The following is a 20327-nucleotide window of genomic DNA, read 5'->3' on the forward strand; positions in this document are numbered from 1 at the left end:
ATGCTTTGTTCTATTTGTTTCAAAGTCTCGTCTTTTGCTCTCTTAAGCTCCTTTTCGTCTGCAGCTTTAGCACCACACTACACCACACCACACTACACCACACTACACCACATAAAATATCTCCATTTTCCATTACACAAAAGCACCCCTATCGGTATGAAACAAATTTACCCTTTTAACTGTGATTATCATACAATATAAATGTGTATTACAACTATCCTAAATGGATTATAACGGTGATAATAACACACTATAAAGTAGCCTATTAATGTATTACTATGATAATTATAATAAACTATAATAGATATAGGCCCTAATAGTGGTTACAACACAATATAATCTATTATGTATTACAACTATATCCTGGTGGTCTAAATGAAAAGTCAGTGAGTGATCAGTCATTATGAAGTGTTTGGCCCTGTCTGGCCTAGCTCAGACCTACTCTAGATTGGATACCTTTTAGTACCATGTTTAGTACCACTTTCACACCACTCTACCCAGGTCCTAGTGGAAAACCTGGCACAAGTTGGCGGTGTGGAGTGGTGTGGTGTTGGCCCAGTGGAAAAAGGCTTTATACAGCCCTTTTAGCAAACTATGGTCCATGAATTTACAGTAATTAACAACCCTTTTGTTTGTTTGGTTTTTTTGAAAAAAATGTGAAAATGTATGCAAATCTTTGCATATTAAAGTGAACATTTTGAACTAAAATCTTTGCCTCTGGTGGGTCCCTGGAAAATATTTTGAGATGGGGTTCCGCCGGTCAAATACATGTAATACTATAGGGGTCCTTGACATTAAAAGCTTTGACCGCCACAAATAAAGAAACATAGTTTTTTCATAAAACCATTTTTCTTTCTGTCAAGGCTGCAGTGTTTGGATAGTGGTGGTGGGGAGCCCAAGGCTGCAGGATCCAAGCGGAGAGCCGGGTTAGAGGGAGGGGAGGGCACACACACACACACACACACACACACACACACACACACACACACACACACACACACACACACACACACACACACACACACACACACACACACACACACACACACACACACACACACACACACACAGTAAACAGATTAACCCCTCCCCTCCCTCTCTTAAACCAAGCTCATAAAGTTCATTCAGAGATGATTATCATTCAACCACAGACAGACTACCTGTCTAGATAGGACGCACGCAAACGCACGCACGCGCACACACACACACACACACACACACACACACACACACACACACACACACACACACACACACACACACACACACACACACACACACACACACACACACACACACACACACACACACACGTGAGAGCTGTCTGATCACATCGATCTGTGTCACACTTTGAAATCAATGCACAGCACAAGCACGCACACACACTCACACACAACCAAATGGACCCTCTTTGAGTCACAACATGATATAGGCTAATCCCCTTATTAAAAGGTCCATTTGATCACTGCATTGAATTGATCCTGGATCGATATTTGTTGTATATTAAATACTGTATGGGCTATATAGACATATATTTCCAATTTTCTGTAGGCCTACTTTTATAATTCTGTAATGCCTTCTGTAATGTCAGAGGAAATAGTGTACTTTTAGGCTACAACAGTTACTTGTGTAGATCTGCTATTTTCACTAGTGTGGGTCCCAGGCAAACTCTCTTTTGGGTCTGGAGCTGAACAGTTTGGGAACTGCACTGCTTTACAGTCAAGGGTTTATTATATAATATAAGGATATCACTTACAGTAGGCCTACTGTATAGAGGTTTAGAATCAGTGGTGGTCGAAAACGTACTCATATTTTATACTTGAGTAAAAGTATCAATGCCTACCTATGAGAGTGGAATAATATGGTTAAATATCTGGAAAAAACAAATTGACATGAATCCAAAATACATTGATGATTGTGCTGTCAAAGAATGCAACTGTATGGAAACTATGAAAAAGGTAGTGGGGGTCCCTGCTTCATCTCTCTCTCAGCTAAGGGGTCATTGGCCTGAAAACGTTGTGGACCCCTGCTGTAGGTAGATGCTTCTAATAAAAGGTTCTGATGACTTACTGTAGTGTAGAGGACATTATCCTGGTCCACATTCTCAGACAGTTCGCTCAGGTTCCTGTCCCACGGGAGGAAAGACTCCGAGCTGTCCAAGATCTCCATCCTTTTAGAACCCCCAAAAAAAGACCAATCCTCTCCCCGAAGAAATCCTCCTTTTTTAACCAAAAGATAAATAACTATCCTCTCCTTGAAGAAATATCCTCCAGGACTTTATGGAAAAGGTTGTTTTTCCAACAAAACAATAAACCAGAGCCTCAAGGCAGTCAAAAGAGAACAAGCGATGCTTTGTTGCAATGAAAGATCGAATGATACAAATGTATCCTTTCCTCGTACGAGTTTGAGCTACTGTGTAGCAGAGGGTTTATGTAGGCCTATCAGATATACGATCATCATCCATGGATACAGTTCAGTTATTGATGTATCAGATTATGATGATGATCCATGAGTAAAAGTTATTCCGCTGAACAGAAAGAGAGGAAAAAAAGTTGCGTCCAAACTTTGTTCCGAAGCGGATTTGACGCAGATGTTGTTGTTGAAGTCTTCAGTGTTTACAGATCCTTGTTGTTTTTACGCAAATTACGCGCGGCGGTTTTGGTTACTGTCTGTGTGTGAGAGAGAGGGCTTGTAGATCAGTTCATCCTCCTCGGTCCAAGGTTCGAGTGGAGAAGATTTTTTGTAATCTTTTTTTTTTTTCCTGATGAGAACTTTTCGCTTGGAATGCAGCAGGGGGCGGGGCTAGGAGGGGGCGGGGCGGAGACCGGGCCCAGCTGGTGTGTTGTTGCCAGGTGTTGGGAGAGAGACAAGCAAAGCAGGTCAACTTTTTAATGTCAAGACAATTTGACCGCGCGGACCCCCATCTCTACACCTCTCTACAGATCTATCTATTATCTATCTATTTTACTGTACTTTTACTGTAAATGTACTCAATTCATTAAAACATGTTGACAGACAATTAAACAGAATAAAATAATTATGCTATTTGAAATATAAGCTGATAGACACTATCGAGACAGATTCTTTTGAGAATAGCAGATCTGCAAGCTCACAGCATGGCGCGTTGTCCCTAACCCTAACCCTATCGTGACACATTTTGAATATCAAAAACAAAACAGAAAAAAACGAATCTGCGATGGGACACACAAAATGTGGGGTCTGTGTACAAATACATGTTCATTTGGAAGTTCTTGACATTTTATTATTTTATTTTGTATTTCTTTGAGTATCACTCAAGAAACAAGCAACTACACTTTGGAATCAAAACACAAACCCAGCGACCAGAGAAACTGACCCAACATATTTATTTACAACTATAGTTTACAGAAAAACAAACAAGCCCAATGTCGCTTACAATAGGCAGAAACATGGCAACACTGTCGGAGACCCCCACACACACACAGCACACACACGCACGCGCACGCACGCACGCACACACACACACACACACACACACACACACACACACACACACACACACACACACACACACACACACGCTATTTTCTAAATATGTTTTATACATTTTGAACTTGTGAAATGGGACATTATGCACAATGAGTAGGCCTACTTTTACTTTTGGTACTTTAAGTACATTTTCATGACAATACTTTTATAATTTTACTCAAGTACATTTTTTAATTACGTACTTCTACTTGCAACACTGTATTTCTACATTGCAGTGTTGATACTTTTACTTGAGTAAAACATTTGAGTACTTTTTGTCTCCACACAGAGAGTTGCCTTTGATTCCCAAGTCCCGCCCACACAAGCCCTCCGTCTGGCCAATCGGCCAATCAGATCATGCTTATTTAAAAAAGCCCTTCCTGCCCTGGCGTCTGAGTGACAGCTGCGTCGGACCAATCAGGTGGCGTCGAGGAGAGTCGTGGCCAATCGGATAAAGCCTGGTCACTTCTCCTGACCAATCAGGCAAGGCCAAGAATACCTCTGTGATTAAAACCCGCCCCTCAGACAGAGAAATAATAAGTAGCGGAGGAAAAACTACTCAAATGTATCAAGTATCAATACTGCAAGTACTCCAAAGTACAAGTTTGGAATTTAGAATGTACTTGAGTAAAAGTACAAGTGTTGTCATCAACATATACGTAAAGGTATGAAATAGGGCTAAAGTGGTTTATGTACGTTTTAGAATATTATAATTTATACCTGCAACTTAATCTAAAGTTTCCTTTTCACTTTCTGTAAGTAAAAGTAGTAACACCACTGTATATTAAAAATACTCTGTTACAAGTAAAAGGCCTGCCTGTATTCAAAATGTTCAATTCAATTTCAGGCCACAACCCCCCAAAAGAATCATATTTGAATTTTGAACTGGGGACCCCCCCCCCCAAGATCTACATGCAGTCACAATGCCTCACAAGATCTGCAATTTTCACAATAGAACTGTGTTATACAAAATGTAATGCCTCAACTCTTAGTGCTCATCAGGGTGGGGGGTCCCCAGGTAAAATATGATTATTTGGGGGTTTGGGGCTGAAAAGGTTGAGAACCACTGTGATAATATACATACAACAGCCGTCTGTCTCCCTCTTGTGGACAAAACAAGTCACAACACTTCAAAACAAAGTCATGACAGCATCAGGTGTGGAAAAACAACTTGTATTTATATATGAGTTACAAGGACAATAAAGACAGTGTGGAGACATAACTTTATAGAAACAGCTACAACAGCAGCTCAACAACAAACCCACACAGCATTCATCTGGCCAGAGAAATGCTCCTAGCTTATATAAATCTACAAGGTCTCAGCACTCATCTGCTATATTTGAAGAATCGATCAAATGTGTGCAAGTCTTTGAATATTTTTGAACCCATTCTAAATCCTTCTTCTAAATCAGTGGTTCTCAAACCTTTTCATGTCAAGGACCCCATAAATTATTTGGCAAAAAGTATTTGGCTGCGGACAACCCCATCTCAAATCTTCCAGGGACCCCCAAAGTAACACAAAGACTTGAGTTACAAAGGTTTGCTTTGAAAACCATATATTCAAAGACTTGCACACATTGACATGATTTAAAAAAATTGCAGATCTAAAAGCTGTGAGCTTGTACATCTGCTATTTTAATAGTTAGAGCATAACATAACGTGGTTCCAGCTCCTAATGGTTTAAGGCATTGAAAGTCTTTCAAATTTGGAAATAAAAAAACAGACAAAAAAAACAAAACATGTTTTCAAAAGAACACTTTTTAACATAATTACATAGGAACCACATGGACCCTTACAGGTCTTTACTGTAACTCAGAGTGTACAAATGGAACCAAATGGACCCTTGGGGTCCATTTGGTTCCATTTGTACACTCTCAGAGTAATGGAGGTCCTTGGTATCAGAGCTCAGTCTTTCAACTCATCAGACGATCAGGAGTTCTCGTCCAGGTGTTTACAACGACGTCCTTCAGAGTCGGTCTCGTTCGTTGTCACTCAAGAAGATGATGTTATCTGGAAGAGAAACACAGGATTGAATACTTTGTCAGAAATGTAAAACGGCACAAGGTTCATTCAGACATTAGAGGGAGTAGTCATGACTAGGGATGGGTATCGTTAAGATTTTAGCGATTCCGATTCCGGTTCTGCTTATCGATCCGATTCCTTATCGATTCTCTTATCGATTCTCAGCCCCCTCGCGATGGGGGCTGGTCAGAAATAGTGGCCAATGATATTTTGTACCTCCTCCACTCCTTATTCTCCTCCTGTCATTTTCTTCTTTATAGTTTTTATTTATATTTTTCACAGAAAAACGTTTATTTTTTACAGTGTGCTCAATCCAATGTCCCGTTTTTGCAGTGCTCAGAATGTGAAGGCACGACGTCATTTTTGTAGCCCAGGCACGTGCACACATTTTGACATCAAAGATGGCTTGAGCCCCTGCCCTTTATCCTCCGTTAGAAAGTGCCCTCTCCAGACCATGCATGCATTAATGCAAGTAAAGAAAATAGCTGACCTCCAAGCTAACAAAACGTGAGCTTGGAGGTCTGTTATTTTCAATATTTTCACCAAAAGGCCCTTTTAGATATTTCAGCCCCTGCCCCTCTAACATTCTCTGCACGTCCCTGGTGTAGCCTACTCTAACGTCGGCTGCAAAGCTTGCGGAGGCGGAGCTGCTGCTGTCCACAGCTAAAACAGAAGCACTGTTTTCTACAGTTTTGGATCAACGGATTTACACGCCTTTCTTTCTTGCAAGTGTTATTTATAGCGGAGCATTTAGCAACACGGAGCACATTGGACATGTACTGTAGCCCATTTTGTAGTAAGAACGTGGGAGGCGAGCTTGCAAAACAAACTTTTTAGTGCACTCTAGCTTGGAAACAGATCGGGGAGACTTGTCCGTTCATACAGTGAGCTTGAGTACAACTGAACTATATAGGAAAGCTGACGCCTCATTATCAAAACATGAACATTCGCGTGAAATATACAGCCATTAGAACGCCTCTGCTTAGACAACATTTGGCTGCGGTCTAACAAAACAAGGCACTTGAAGGCAGCGCGTCGCGTGTGTGATGTCATCGCGCATATGCAGGCATCGATAGCGGAATCGTTAAGGACTTTGGCTAACGATTCCATGGAATCGATCCACGGGGAACCGGTTCTCAACAAGAACCGGTTCTCGATACCCATCCCTAGTCATGACAGTACAGTTCACTGGTACAAGGTCAACTAAAAGGATACACCCAAGAAAGCCCATGGCTTGTTTAAATTGAATGACAGACAGAAGATATCATCAGAAAAACTGAAAAAACACAAAAATAGATGGTATTTACCAGTTTCTGTTTTCAGTGCCGTTTTAAAGGAGGTTAGTGATTTACATTCCTTTAAGACCTTTAGTAAGGCGTTCCACATTTTAGCTGCATATAGCAGGAGAAGGAATTTGACCCTTTTCTGAGCTAAATCTGCTGCCTTTGGTGTTGTAATTGTGGACATCCTTGACCTTTTGGAAGTAGTTTGTCAGGTACCACTAAGATACGTACCACTAAGATACATGGGTATCTTAGTGGTGTAGTGTACCTTGTAGACCAGTATTTAGTCAGATACATGGGTATCTTAGTGGTGTAGTGTATCTTGTACACCAGGCCCATTGCAAGATGCTGTACTCTGTAATCTACTCTGAGCCACCCCACGCTTAGAACGTGATAAGCAGTGATGTGAGCCCGAGGAGGAAGGTTGTGCAGAATAGTCTGATCCAACCCTACAACTCTCGTTCACCAAGATCAGCTGACACAGGGAAGCTGACAGAACCTTCCCTAAAGCGCCCTGGACGACGCTTCACGCGTCCCAGACTCTTCTCCCTTCCCTAAAACGCCCTAGACGACGCTCCAAGCGCACCAGACTCTTCTCCCTTCCCTAAAACGCCCTAGACGACGCTCCAAGCGCACCAGACTCTTCTCCCTTCCCTAAAACGCCCTAGACGACGCTCCACGCGTCCCAGACTCTTCTCCCTTCCCTAAAACACCCTGGACGACGCTCCAAGAGTTTCTTTTAATGCTAACTGACCTGCTATGATGGTGGTAGCTTGTCTCCTCACTTGGTTCTATAATAACTGACCTGCTATGATGGTGGTAGCTTGTCTCCTCACTTGGTTCTATAATAACTGACCTGCTATGATGGTGGTAGCTTGTCTCCTCACTTGGTTCTATAATAACTGACCTGCTATGATGGTGGTAGCTTGTCTCCTCACTTGGTTCTATAATAACTGACCTGCTATGATGGTGGTAGCTTGTCTCCTCACTTGGTTCTATAATAACTGACCTGCTATGATGGTGGTAGCTTGTCTCCTCACTTGGTTCTTGTCCACATATTCTCCGTAGTCCAGCTTCCCTTCAACCAGGACTCTGGCACTGTGACAATAAAAACACACACCGACAAACTGAGATGAATTGAATACACAGGAGCACAATGGAAACGTTGTGTTGTTACCCTCTTAGCAGAGTTTATGCATTAGAATCGTAGCACTGTAATCTTTACAAAGATAAGTTAATGGATTAAATGTGAATGTGTTGAATGTTTGTGTGACGCCAAAGTGTGTGTGTGTGTGTGTGTGTGTGTGTGTGTGTGTGTGTGTGTGTGTGTGTGTGTTTGTGTGTACTCTACCCTTTCTTAATGTAGTTGTAAGCCATGTCTCTTAGACCAGGTTTGAACACAGAGACTCGATGCCATGTGGTCTTCTGACTCATCTCTCCTGAAGAGGGCGCCAAACACAGCCGTTACCACACACACATGCAAGATAAAAACTACAGTCCTATAGGCACCTTAATGGTCCACGTCACATTGATAAAAACCAGCATGCGCACGCGGGTCGGCACCAAATGAACCCCACCATTCATAGGATGCAATGGATGGCACTCGTGTTTAAAAATGCATTCCATCAAACTTTCAGATGCCGTTTTTCTCCCAGGGTGGAGGAAGAATGCTTAGGATTTTTACTGTAAATTCTCACTCTTGAAATATATAATCCTTACGTTTCTGTTGATTGTAAACAATAATAGCGATTCAAAACAGTTGTCCTTCAAACCCCACCTCTATTCACCGTCATCAGAACAGAGGGAGCGCTCCTCATGATCACAGAGCGTCTACTGCTCGCCCAGCTGCAGTCCATGAAGCCTAATTTATGCTCCGTCCTGCGACGGTGTTGCGCGCAGACCTCCAAGCTCAGAAGGGTTGCATTGGTGACACGATGTGAGTTTGTATATCAGCTACTCTTGACGCGGAATACCGTTGCGCAATGAAGTATATATGTCTCGATAAGGGCGCTCCCATGGGAGCACCTCACAAGCACACAAGAGGATGTTGAATAACCAGTGCTCCCCAAAGCATGGGAGCACCTCACAAGCACACAAGAGGACGTTGAATAACCAGTGCTCCCCAAAGCAACAGGTTTGGGGATCTGTTGGGAATCGATTACATTTTACAGTCAGCTGTGCATTCAGTCTCAATGTTTGTAAACAAATAATTGGTCTATTTTGGACGCAGTCTAAACATTAAAGGAGCTATAGTCAACTTTTTCCTGATAAACGGATGCTAAAATAAAAATTATGTTTCGAAAATATTTTATAAAAACATAAGCTTCATATATGTGTTTCTATTCAAAAATGACCACAAAAAGCGTAAAATAATGATAAAATAATCATTTTGGCCATTTTCAGACCGACACTTTGTTTACATTCTAGTCTATAGACTAGGATGTAAACAAAGTGTCGGCCCTACAATGAAAAGTTGACTATAGCTCCTTTAAGTTAACACACAGAAAACAGCCATATTTCCATCTATAAGGCCAAACCTCATCGAACAAAAAGATTGTCATGGAATGATTAATGATGACATTTCTTCTTTTGGAACAAACACAATAGCAAAGAAAAGTAAAACAAAACATTTTTGACAGTATATGCATTGTGGCCCTCTGGAGAGAGTGTGTAAATATAGTTGTCCTCTCCATCATCAAAGTTTCTCCACCCCTGACGTAGTTTGTCATTAAACCCCACCATTAGGGTTGGAGGCGGTAACCGCCGTACCGCCGTACCGCGGTATACCGAGGTCTACCGCGGTGTCATTGTGCTTACCGCGGTAAAAAGACAAAAAAAATGTCTATTTTTTATTGGAAAACAAGCGAGTTTTAAAACGGGGGAGAAGCGAGGACCGCATGCGCTCCATGCCGCTCTGCTCTGGGCCGTGTACCACACGTTGGAAGCCACATACGTCACTCAGACACAGACCTGCACACGCGTGATTCCTAAACCCACCAGGCTTGAGTTAAGACCCGCCTCGTGGAAACGCGAGGACTTCCAGGAGTGAGGCGGGTCTTAACTCAATCCTGGTGGGTTTAGGAATCACGCCCTGCACACAGTGCACAGAGCAGGGTACGGAGCACAACTCTATGACGGAGCAGCATACACTGTCTCTGTAATCGACTCGACACAAGGATGTTAATACATACCTTGTGTTGTGGCATATCTTTTTTTATTCATACGGATTACTGGCGGAGCGCGGGCCGCGTGGAGTAAAACCGAAAATGAAACTATTTTACTTTCTCCACCGCGTCGCGCATTGTGCCCCGTACGGCGCGTCGGCGATTTTATAACCTTTTCTGTCAAGTCTTGTAACTAAAACCTGTATATAGCAGCACTCAATCACTGCGATTTGAGAGTTGAGACGTGACGTGAGTTTACAGAATCACTGTACACGATCTGACTACCCTTCCTCTTCTGGTTTGTTCACACAGCTGTTAGTGTCTGAAAAGCCCAAGTAGCTAGCCTACGTTACTATGGTAACCCGACAGTGCAGATCTAAAAGCTCAGAACGCGTCGCGGATGCGATGTGTTGTGAGCTTGTAGATCTGCTCCTTTGAAAGCCAGACCCGCTGTGCTGTACAGAGAAGTATAACTCGGGCAGTCAGGCTGTGTCTCCTCTCCACTGTGGAGAGGCGACTTTTGGGAAGATGATTGCAATATTTTGGCTTATCGCCGAACCTTAATTAATAGATACGGGGGTGCGGTAATTACCGCAGTACCGGCGGTAAATGGGAAGACGGTAATCGCGGTAACAAAATGTCCATACCGCCCCAGGCCTACCCACCATGCTGTATCTCGGGGTCTTGTTCACGAATGAGAGAAAGATGGAGAAGGAGATCAGCCGGAGAATCGGAGCAGCAGGAGCGGTTTTGCAGTCGCTAAATCACACTGTGGTGAAGGAAAAAAAAGAGTTGAGCCGGAAGGCAAAGCTCTCTGTCTACCGAGCAATCTCTGTTCCTACTCTCACCTGTGGTCATGAAGTGTGGGTCATGACCGAAAGTATAAGGTCTCGAATCCAAGCGGGTGAAATGGGTTTCCTCAGACGGGTGGCTGGTATCTCCCTTAGAGATAGGGTGAGAAGTTCAGTCACCCGAGAGAGACTTGGAGTAGAACCGCTGCTCCTTCACTTGGAAAGGAGTCAGCTTAGGTGGTTGGGGCATCTAGTACGAATGCCCCCCAAGCGCCTTCCTAGGAAGGTCCTCGATACACGTCCCACTGGGAGGAGACCCCGTGGCAGACCAAAGACCAGATGGAAGGATTATATCTCCAAACTGGCTTGGGAACGCCTCTGTATACTCCCTGAGGGAGTGGAGGAAGTTGCTCAGGATAAGGAAAAGCTGGAAATCTCGGTTGGAACTGTTACCCCCGCGCCCCGATTCCGGATAAGCGGTTGAAGATGGATGGATGGATGCTACTGATGCTGGGTACTCACCTCCAGCTCCTGCTGTTTCTCCATCCTTGTGCTCCGTCTGGGTGGAGCGCCACATCTCGTTGGTTGCCATGGAGAAGATGGTGACGGGGTTACGTCCCTCCACCTGCCTCATGACGGGGTCCTGACCCACCCTGCCCAGCAGCTGCACCCGGTTCATGGCTACACACACACACACACACACACACACACACACACACACACACACACACACACACACACACACACACACACACACACACACACACACACACACACACACACACACACACACACACACGTACGTTAGCCAGGGTAGGATAAAGACAATAGTTTGCTGTCCATATTCCCTCTCACCGTTTCCTCCTCTTTAACACATGGGAAGCCAAGGTTTATAACATTTCTAGCTGTTGCTGCTGCCGCCGTTCACTCACGCTTTATTTTGAAGAGCCTCGGGAGCTTTGTGCGTGTGTCCACTGACGATTGAGGAAGAAAATCCATTTGTTTACAAACGCTCACTAAACTAAAATCCAAACCGGGGCCGACCATCGCGGTAAAGTGTCGCCGTGAAAACAATCAGATCTCTGCTTCCCTGGCGTTCTTTGCATCATCAATCAATGCAGCCAGCTGCCTGTTGGCCTGTTGGGTGTTAAGGGGGTTCCACACGGTATGTGGTTGCCGTCGGGGCTGCCGCTAGGATCAGTGGTGGCCGCACCGCGGTGAGACACAAACACACTCGCTCAGTGAGTAAACGCCCGCGTACGCATGCACAAACGAGCACGCTCGCGGTGGATTTCACGGGACCGCTCGCGCTCGCCGCCCCAAAACTTCGCTGCACGCCTGTGCACGGCCGAAAAAGCCACCCGCCTCTCATTGAAAATGAATTACTAGCAGGCGGTGACCGCGTACCGTGTGGAACCCCCTTTATTCTTTTGGATAGTATCATTTGCCATTTCCGTTGCCAACTAGCAGCAGATGAGAATGAATGTTTAGCGTTCTCAAGCAGTTCGTCTTTCTGCAGCACACCAGGCTGAACAGAAGTGTGATGAAAACACTAATAAACAGCTTGAATTTGGGCAGAATGAAAATTGGTCTTCTTCATGTCTGAATAATGCTAATGGTGGTCTGTGCCATGAGGAAGTTGAGATCAGTTGCTGAAGCCAATGAGAGCCTGATTCTCTTAAATTATAATTATGTAGGATGACGTTACTGCTTTGAAAATACATGTCTTTGTCCCTCTGGGCAGATTTGTTTTTCAGCTCTAATGCAACAAAAACACACTATTATAGACACGGTTCTAACACACACACACACACACACACATTTTCAGGGGTTAAAATGTGCGGCGCGCACAGCGCGGTGCGAAATGTTTTACCTTTTCGGAACGGGTCGAGTGAATTTGCACGAAGAAAAATTGGACTTGTTGCCTACCACCGATTGTTCTAGATATAATAAAGAAAATTAAATCTACAATAAGAATATAATATAGCCTACAGATATAGTTATAGGAGTATCCTAATATTTAGGGACTTGTCTATAGGCATAGACAGACACAATGCACACTGTGAGCTTGTAGATCGGCTATTTTCACTACTTCTTAAAAAGGCCTATTTGTTTTCTAAGTTCATTTCTTTGATCATTTGTATTTTATTTATTCATGAAATTAGAATTATTATTATTATTATTTTTTAATCATGAAATGTTTAGCTTTTTGGGGAGGGAATGTTTTGTGATTGTTTTTTTGTAATTAAAAACGAAATGTAGAAAACCAAAAATGAAGGGACCCATAAAAATGTGTCAACGACCCACAAATGGGTCCCGACCCAGGGTTTGGGAAACAGTGTTGTAAATCACAGATGATTTATTTAGTGGATTCTCCTGACTGACTTTTTGCAATCTAGCCATCGTCAAAGTCAAAGAAAAGGTTGATCCTTTTCACTTGTAACTCGAGCTCAGTCTGTTCTTGAGAGACTTTTTGTGACTAGTCTCAGCGTCATTCTGTAGGCAGAAAGAACGGAGGCATAACAGCGAAACGCTCACAAGTCACTGCACTAGCGTTAGCATGTAGCTAGCACATCATCGTCGAGTAATTTTTTTTTCCTTTTTTTTCTTTTCTAGTGAGCAATTTGTACAGTGGTGGTTCGCAAACGTTTAAGTCAAGGCCCCCTAAATTGATAGATATTTGGCCATCCCCATTTGAAAATAATGTGTGGCAGAGACCCCCATAAGAGAATATCTTGGTAGATAAGATTTAGTACCGAACTGTCTGTGCCATCAGTGGGGACAATCTCATTGATTACCTCCCAGCTGGTGAAATCTAACCATTTTCAACCTGGCCATCTCCTACTTTTAAATGTCCTACTATACGCAAACGTTTCAAAATATATTGACAACTAGCAGTCTCTGGAAGCTAGTTCCAGAGTGTGCAGTCCCTCAAAATAAATAAAAGTACAATCCCCATCCAGTGAGCAAACATGTGATCAGCAAAAAGAAAGTTCAACAAGGCTACAATCGATTATATAACGTCACACATCGATGCAGAATAGCGCACAACCGCGATGGAAGCGAATAAAAAACCATAAGTCCACAGTCACTCCACAACTACAGTACTACACGACCACACTACAGCAACTTTGCAAGCTTTGAGTTTGAGCGCTCTGCTCTGTGGCTCGCAGTACAGTGGCTGGCTGGGCTCATTCTGACTGAGCGCTGCCTGCAGTTGACGTCGCGTGCAAGAGAAGGGAGCGCTTGATTTGTTAAAAAATAAAACGACCCACTTCCCCATCCACCTTCAACACAATTGTACTGACAAAACGGACGGAGTAGAGAATAAGAAATAAACGCTCCTCTTCTCACTGCTGCTCTGACGATACGACACCCCCCCACCCCCCTAAACATTTTTTTTAACGAATCTGCACGATTCACACAAATGACCAATTTGGATTCAAAACGGCGATTTTTGCCGAAAAGCTACAAGTTTGCATGCCTGCACACAGCTACTCACATCTCTCCAGAACAAAGTTGCTGTCCAGGCTTGCATGTCTGACCAGCTGACCAAACACCTGAGGACTTCTGACCACCTGACCAAACACCTGAGGATGAAAAACACATTGAACACTTTTAGTGCTATTATTTTTGTAATTATAGATGGGACATATGCTGACATTTTGATGAATGACTGTAGAGATACTGTGTACCGCTTGGCGTGATTTTAGGGCAAAACCTGTAGGAGCAGTGTCCAAAAATGTGTTTAAAAATAATTGGCCAGAAGGTGGCGCTAGATGGGACAGATGCATTTTGATGACATGACTTTAGAGATACTGATTGTGTACCGCTTTGCGTGATTTTAGGCAAACATCTGTAGGAGCAGTGTCCAAAAATGTGTCTTGCAAGAATCGGCCTCATGATGGAGCTAGAAGAGTGTGTGTGCGCAAAGTTTGGCATGGATCAGGGCAACGGTGGCGGAGATATGAGTAGGGCAAAAGTGTGACGTGTAATAATAACAAAATCATCAAAACGTTCTCAACATGTGTATTGAGGATTACATCAGACATGTAAACACACTTTTCATTTGCTACATCTAAAAAGGAGTCTCATTGCTTGTTGTATTTTATCCAGACATCAGTCATATTACTGGAACCCACTCCTGGCAAGTGCACTTAATTAACCCTTTAAGGATTGAGGCCGAGTTCATTTCACTAAGTGTCCCACGAAGCCTGGCAAATCACTGTGACCCTGGGAGTAACTAACTCTCAGTGCTTTGTTCCCAGATGTAGGCCAGATGTAGGCCAGATGTAGACCAGGTGTAGGCGAGATATAGACCAGATGTAGGCCAGAAGTAGGCCAGATGTAGGCATGATATAGACCAGATGTAGGCACGATGTAAACCAGATGTAGACCAGATGTAGGCGAGATATAGACCAGATGTAGGCCAGAAGTAGGCCAGATGTAGGCATGATATAGGCCAGATGTAGGCACGATATAGACCAGATGTAGGCACGATGTAAACCAGATGTAGACCAGATGTAGGCCAGATGTAGACCAGATGTAGGCCAGATGTAAACCAGATGTAGACCAGATGTAGGCCAGATGTAGGCCAGATGTAGACCAGATGTAGGACAGATGTAGGCCAGATGTAAACCAGATGTAGGCCAGATGTAGGCCAGATGTATAGGTACACGCTTGTTGGAGACAAAATAATGTTGCTATAGTATACTGTACATAGCAACAGGAACCCTAAAAGGGTTCCCGACCGTCTTGAAAGGGCTCAAGCCCCTCCAAACGATCCAGAATACCGCAGCATGTTTGGTCGGGACTTCAGTCCCAACCAAACGTAAAAGAATACTGTAAAAGGACTTATTTGGCATGCTCCTTTTAGGCAGGGTGTTTAACTGTACTTGTACTGTACTACAGTATTTTAATGTATTGGCTATACGTGTTCTGTTCTCCACTTTTGTCTAATAAAATACTCAATCAATCAATCAAAAGATCAGCCAATATGTTCAGCGTCCCCGTCTCCCATTACATGAAGGTATTTGAGCCTATGCATAAACTAACGCTATGCTTCACTATCAGGCTAAGCATCGTCAAACCCATAAAAGGAGTTATCAGCTCACCTGAATGGAAGCTCTTCTCAACATGTCGATGATCAGGATGAGGAGAAACTGGACGATGCTAGGAAAGAGACACAGAACACAACATTGATTACATGTAATCAACAAAAGCCCCCACTGAGCAATAGTCGTTTTTTACACGACTAGTTTTTTTTTAGCCTTAATTTCACCCGGCTAGATTCCGGTTATATTCACACCGAAAATATACTTTGCAATTTATTCCATGATTCGATAACAATTTATTAAAAAAAACAACAGTAAGGTGCTTAACTGATCTCCTAATATTGGACTAACATAATTATAATATCCGTTGATCATTATTAAGTATAGTTTAGATCTAGCCGAGATTTAGCCAACTAATTATAGTCGCCGTATCAACGTTTATATTTACACCGAATTTAGACAATTAGATTTAATCCATATTTCAATAAACATTTCTTTAAAAAAACAACTCCACGTTGCAGAACTGATCTCGAAATATTGGTGTAAAATGATTCCAATAGCCATCCGATCATTAAGCTATTTGTCTGGGTGTAGTCGTTGTATAGCCGGCTTTTCAACGCCTTTTTTTAAACCAATGTCAATATAAAGTCTTTAAAACAAAAATATACGATGAAATGAACTCCTCGTCTGTCAGTCAGACAGTGCAGTGCCGCGTGATTATGGATCCAACTGGGAAAGATGGATGGAAACGGCAAAGAGCGCTCGTTTTCAGTTATTGTCCACGACATTGCAAGCGGCCGGCGGAGCGCCGCGCGAGTTACGAAGCCGTGGTGAATGCAATCGTTATATTTACGGCCTGGGCAAGCGCACGATAAACGCCATGATAATTGGGTTTTGGTGCACCTCGCGCGGTCCAAGTGACTACAACGGAGCGCTCCCTACGTCCGGTTCAGCCAATCACAAGCTTCAAAAATGAGTCCGGGGCGTACACACACACACACACACACGCGCACACACACACACACACACACACACACACACACACACACACACACACACACACACACACACACACACACACACACACACACTCTCACTCTCACTCTCACTCACACACACACACACACACACACACACACACACACACACACACACACACACACACACACACACACACACACACACGCTAACATTTAGTTTCCTCAACAATGTGCACTACACTAAAATGAACACAGGTGGGCAATGTCACCTTTTAATACGGCCAGAAAGTCTATACTATCTTATCAGCATTGATGGCTGAGTGGATAGCGTCGCCGACTTGAGTGTCAGAGATTAGTGGATCGAATCCCACCGTCGCCCTACTTTTCACTACTTTCGACGGCCGCTAACGGCGAAATGTAGACTTTTTGTATCCGACTAATAGTGGTATATGTAGCAACCCGTGTAAATATAGCCGACTAAACAACTAGTCAAAAATATCAAATCTAGACCTTTACAACACTGATTTTCAACGCGTGGTGTAGAAGATAAAAACACGACTATTAGGCAACTAATACACCTCAAAATGCTTACTGGGCCATGTTTAACTGTAAGCCTAAAACTAAACAAAAAGGCATATTGAGTTCTGTTGCTCTGCTGCAAACTGTTCTGTTTCTGCTTAGAGTTCTACACACTTCATAATATTACCATAGTGTCGTACTGTAAACGCTGTGTATGCCCTTTGCACACAGGCGCGTTTATCCGCACGGATAAAACGGACAATTAATTTAATGTTTTAAAAGAAAACAATGATTCTCTACGACCTCATGCACACCGGATCTGAATTTGCCGTGCGGCAGGTGGCTGCGGCCGTGCGATTTTTTTCTCGATCGAACCCAGTTCGATTCGTGCGTCTTGTCGCATGCGGTAAAAAAAAAAAAAAAAAACACTCATCACTCCTTTTATGACTCCTTTTGGGATCCGCAGCGCAGATTCCGCACAGCATTGCACACCAAATCCAATGCGTTTTATTCTTGCAGCAAACGAAAAGAACGCAACTGTCCTGTGTGTTAACAGAGTGTAGTTTAATCATAAAGTCACCACAACAACACACTGCCAGCAGGACTACACTCACCTCACGCTGCTTCCGCTCCGTCACTCAAACGGATCCGTCGTTCTTCCGGTGAACGAGGAGAGATGAAAAGGTTCCGCCCAGCAGTCTGGAATGGACGGGACCTCATCTGGATTTAATTAATATTATTAAATCATTATTTTATTAGTATTCATTTATTATTAATAAATCATTATTAGTAGTATTTCTTTATTATTATTAAATAATAATAATTATTAGTATGTATTTATTATTATTAAATCATTATTAGTAGTATTTATTTATTATTATTACATTATTATTATTTGTAGTAGGCCTATTTATTTATTTATTATTATTAAATCATTATTAGTAGTATTTATTTATATAAGCTGGGACTTAGATTTGTATATAGCCTATTTGTTATTGTTAAATAATTGACTATTATTTGTATTCATTTATATTTGCTGGGACCTCATATATCGATGACGATTGGTATTCATTTATTCTCTCAAAATGGTAGATCTACAAGCTCACCAAGAGTGTACACATGGAACCAAATGGACCCTTACAGGTCTGTAACTCTGAGAATGTACAAATGGAACCAAATGGACCCTTACAGCTCTGTAACTCTGAGAGTGTACAAATGGAACCAAATGGACCCTTACAGCTCTGTAACTCTGAGAGTGTACAAATGGAACCAAATGGACCCTTACAGCTCTGTAACTCTGAGAGTGTACACATGGAACCAAATGGACCCTTACAGCTCTGTAACTCTGAGAGTGTACACATGGAACCAAATGGACCCTTACAGGTCTGTAACTCTGAGAGTGTACAAATGGAACCAAATGGACCCTTACAGCTCTGTAACTCTGAGAGTGTACACATGGAACCAAATGGACCCTTACAGCTCTGTGACTCTGAGAGTGTACAAATGGAACCAAATGGACCCTTACAGGTCTGTAATTCAGAGTGTACACAAGGATCAAATGTGTTCTCCTGCTATACCATCAAAATGTGGAACGCCTTACCGAAGGCCTTAAAGGAGTGCAAATCTCTAGCATCCTTTAAAACCGCCCTGAAAAACCACTCACAGGCCTTGTATCAGTGAACTGTCATGAAACTGTACCTTTTACTATGCAATACTTCTAATAAATACCTCAATCAATCAATCAATCAATGGAACCAAATTTGGTTCCATGTGTACTCTCTATTTCTGACAGTAATCATTAGAGCAGTGGTTCTCAACCAGTGGTCCGGGGACCACCTGTGGACCTTGAGGGGGTTCCAGGTGGTCCCCAGCTAAATGATGGAGAGTTGGTAACCAACCATTTGGTTTCATTTTACCCTCTCAAGAGTTAAACTATTGTTAAACATTTGCATGAATTAATTTACAAAAAGTCTAAAAATTAAGAGAATGTAGAAGAATTGTTATTTTGATCAACGTTTGCCTGTTATCTCCTATGAGAACTTTAGACAAAAATAGCAGATTTACAAGCTCACAACGCCTCGTTGTGAGCTTGTAGATCGGCTATTTTTGGCAAAGAGGTTTGGCGTATAAGGGTAAAAAGAGCAGACTACGGTAAGTACAGAGTGAAAGGTGAAGTTTATTGAGTATTGACGGTTCAAGTGGTTAAATATCTGAAAACACAAATTGACATGAATTCAAAATACACTGATGATTGTGCTATGGGATCTATATGAACAGGTTGTGGGGGTCCCTGCTTCATCTCTCTCTCAACTAAGGGGTCCCTGCTTCATCTCTCTCTCAACTAAGGGGTCCCTGCTTCATCTCTCTTTCAACTAAGGGGTCCCTGCTTCATCTCTCTCTCAACTAAGGGGTCCCTGCTTCAACTCTCTCTCAGCTAAGGGGTCCCTGCTTCAACTCTCTCTCAGCTAAGGGGTCCCTGCTTCATCTCTCTCTCAACTAAGGGGTCCCAGCTTCAACTCTCTCTCAACTAAGGGGTCCCTGCTTCATCTCTCTCTCAACTAAGGGGTCCCTGCTTCATCTCTCTCTCAACTAAGGGGTCCCTGCTTCATCTCTCTCTCAACTAAGGGGTCCCTGCTTCAACTCTCTCTCAACTAAGGGGTCCCTGCTTCATCTCTCTCTCAACGAAGGGGTCCCTGGCCTGAAAACTTTGAAGACCCCTGATATAGAGTGTATGGTCTATCAGTGCATCTCAAACCTTTCTGACTTTGGTTCTCCCTTTCTGTACTTTCTGAATCAAACTCAAAGTACCCTAAAATTAAGATATTTATGCAAATATATTGTTATATGCAAATAAGTATTAATTTCTACTCTGTAGCAGTTGTGTAGTCAAGCTTTTTTTTTTATTTCATTTGTTTTAAAACTTTAGGTTTCAAAACTTTAGGTTCTCACAAAGTTTCTTAATGTTTCATAATTAAATACAGCTGCATTTCATACTTTCTTTCACATA

General features: G+C 42.7%; 2 protein-coding genes across 2 annotated transcripts in view; both read right to left on the reverse strand.

Moving 5' to 3' along the window:
- Positions 1 to 2667, reverse strand: part of creb3l2 (cAMP responsive element binding protein 3-like 2) — a 77404-nt gene extending 74737 nt beyond the window's left edge. The window contains exon 1 of the mRNA XM_080754544.1: positions 2071 to 2667. Within this exon, the coding sequence (XP_080610670.1) occupies positions 2071 to 2169 (99 nt within the window). The 5' untranslated portion in view covers positions 2170 to 2667. The remainder of the gene's footprint in view (positions 1 to 2070) is intronic.
- A 1997-nt stretch (positions 2668 to 4664) lies between these two features.
- LOC308309088 (single-stranded DNA-binding protein, mitochondrial-like) lies at positions 4665 to 17948 on the reverse strand. Its single transcript, XM_080754554.1, has 7 exons — positions 17935 to 17948; positions 15882 to 15939; positions 14270 to 14357; positions 11290 to 11448; positions 8164 to 8251; positions 7822 to 7910; positions 4665 to 5517 (listed from the first exon to the last, which is right to left on the reverse strand). Exons 2-7 carry the CDS (start codon positions 15903 to 15905, stop codon positions 5474 to 5476), a joined length of 492 nt encoding a protein of 163 aa, XP_080610680.1. The 5' UTR covers positions 15906 to 15939; positions 17935 to 17948; the 3' UTR covers positions 4665 to 5473.
- Positions 17949 to 20327: the final 2379 nt, after the last annotated feature.

This window comes from Nannobrachium achirus (genome assembly GCF_963921795.1).
Source record: "Nannobrachium achirus genome assembly, chromosome: 23".
Lineage (NCBI taxonomy): Eukaryota > Metazoa > Chordata > Actinopteri > Myctophiformes > Myctophidae > Nannobrachium > Nannobrachium achirus.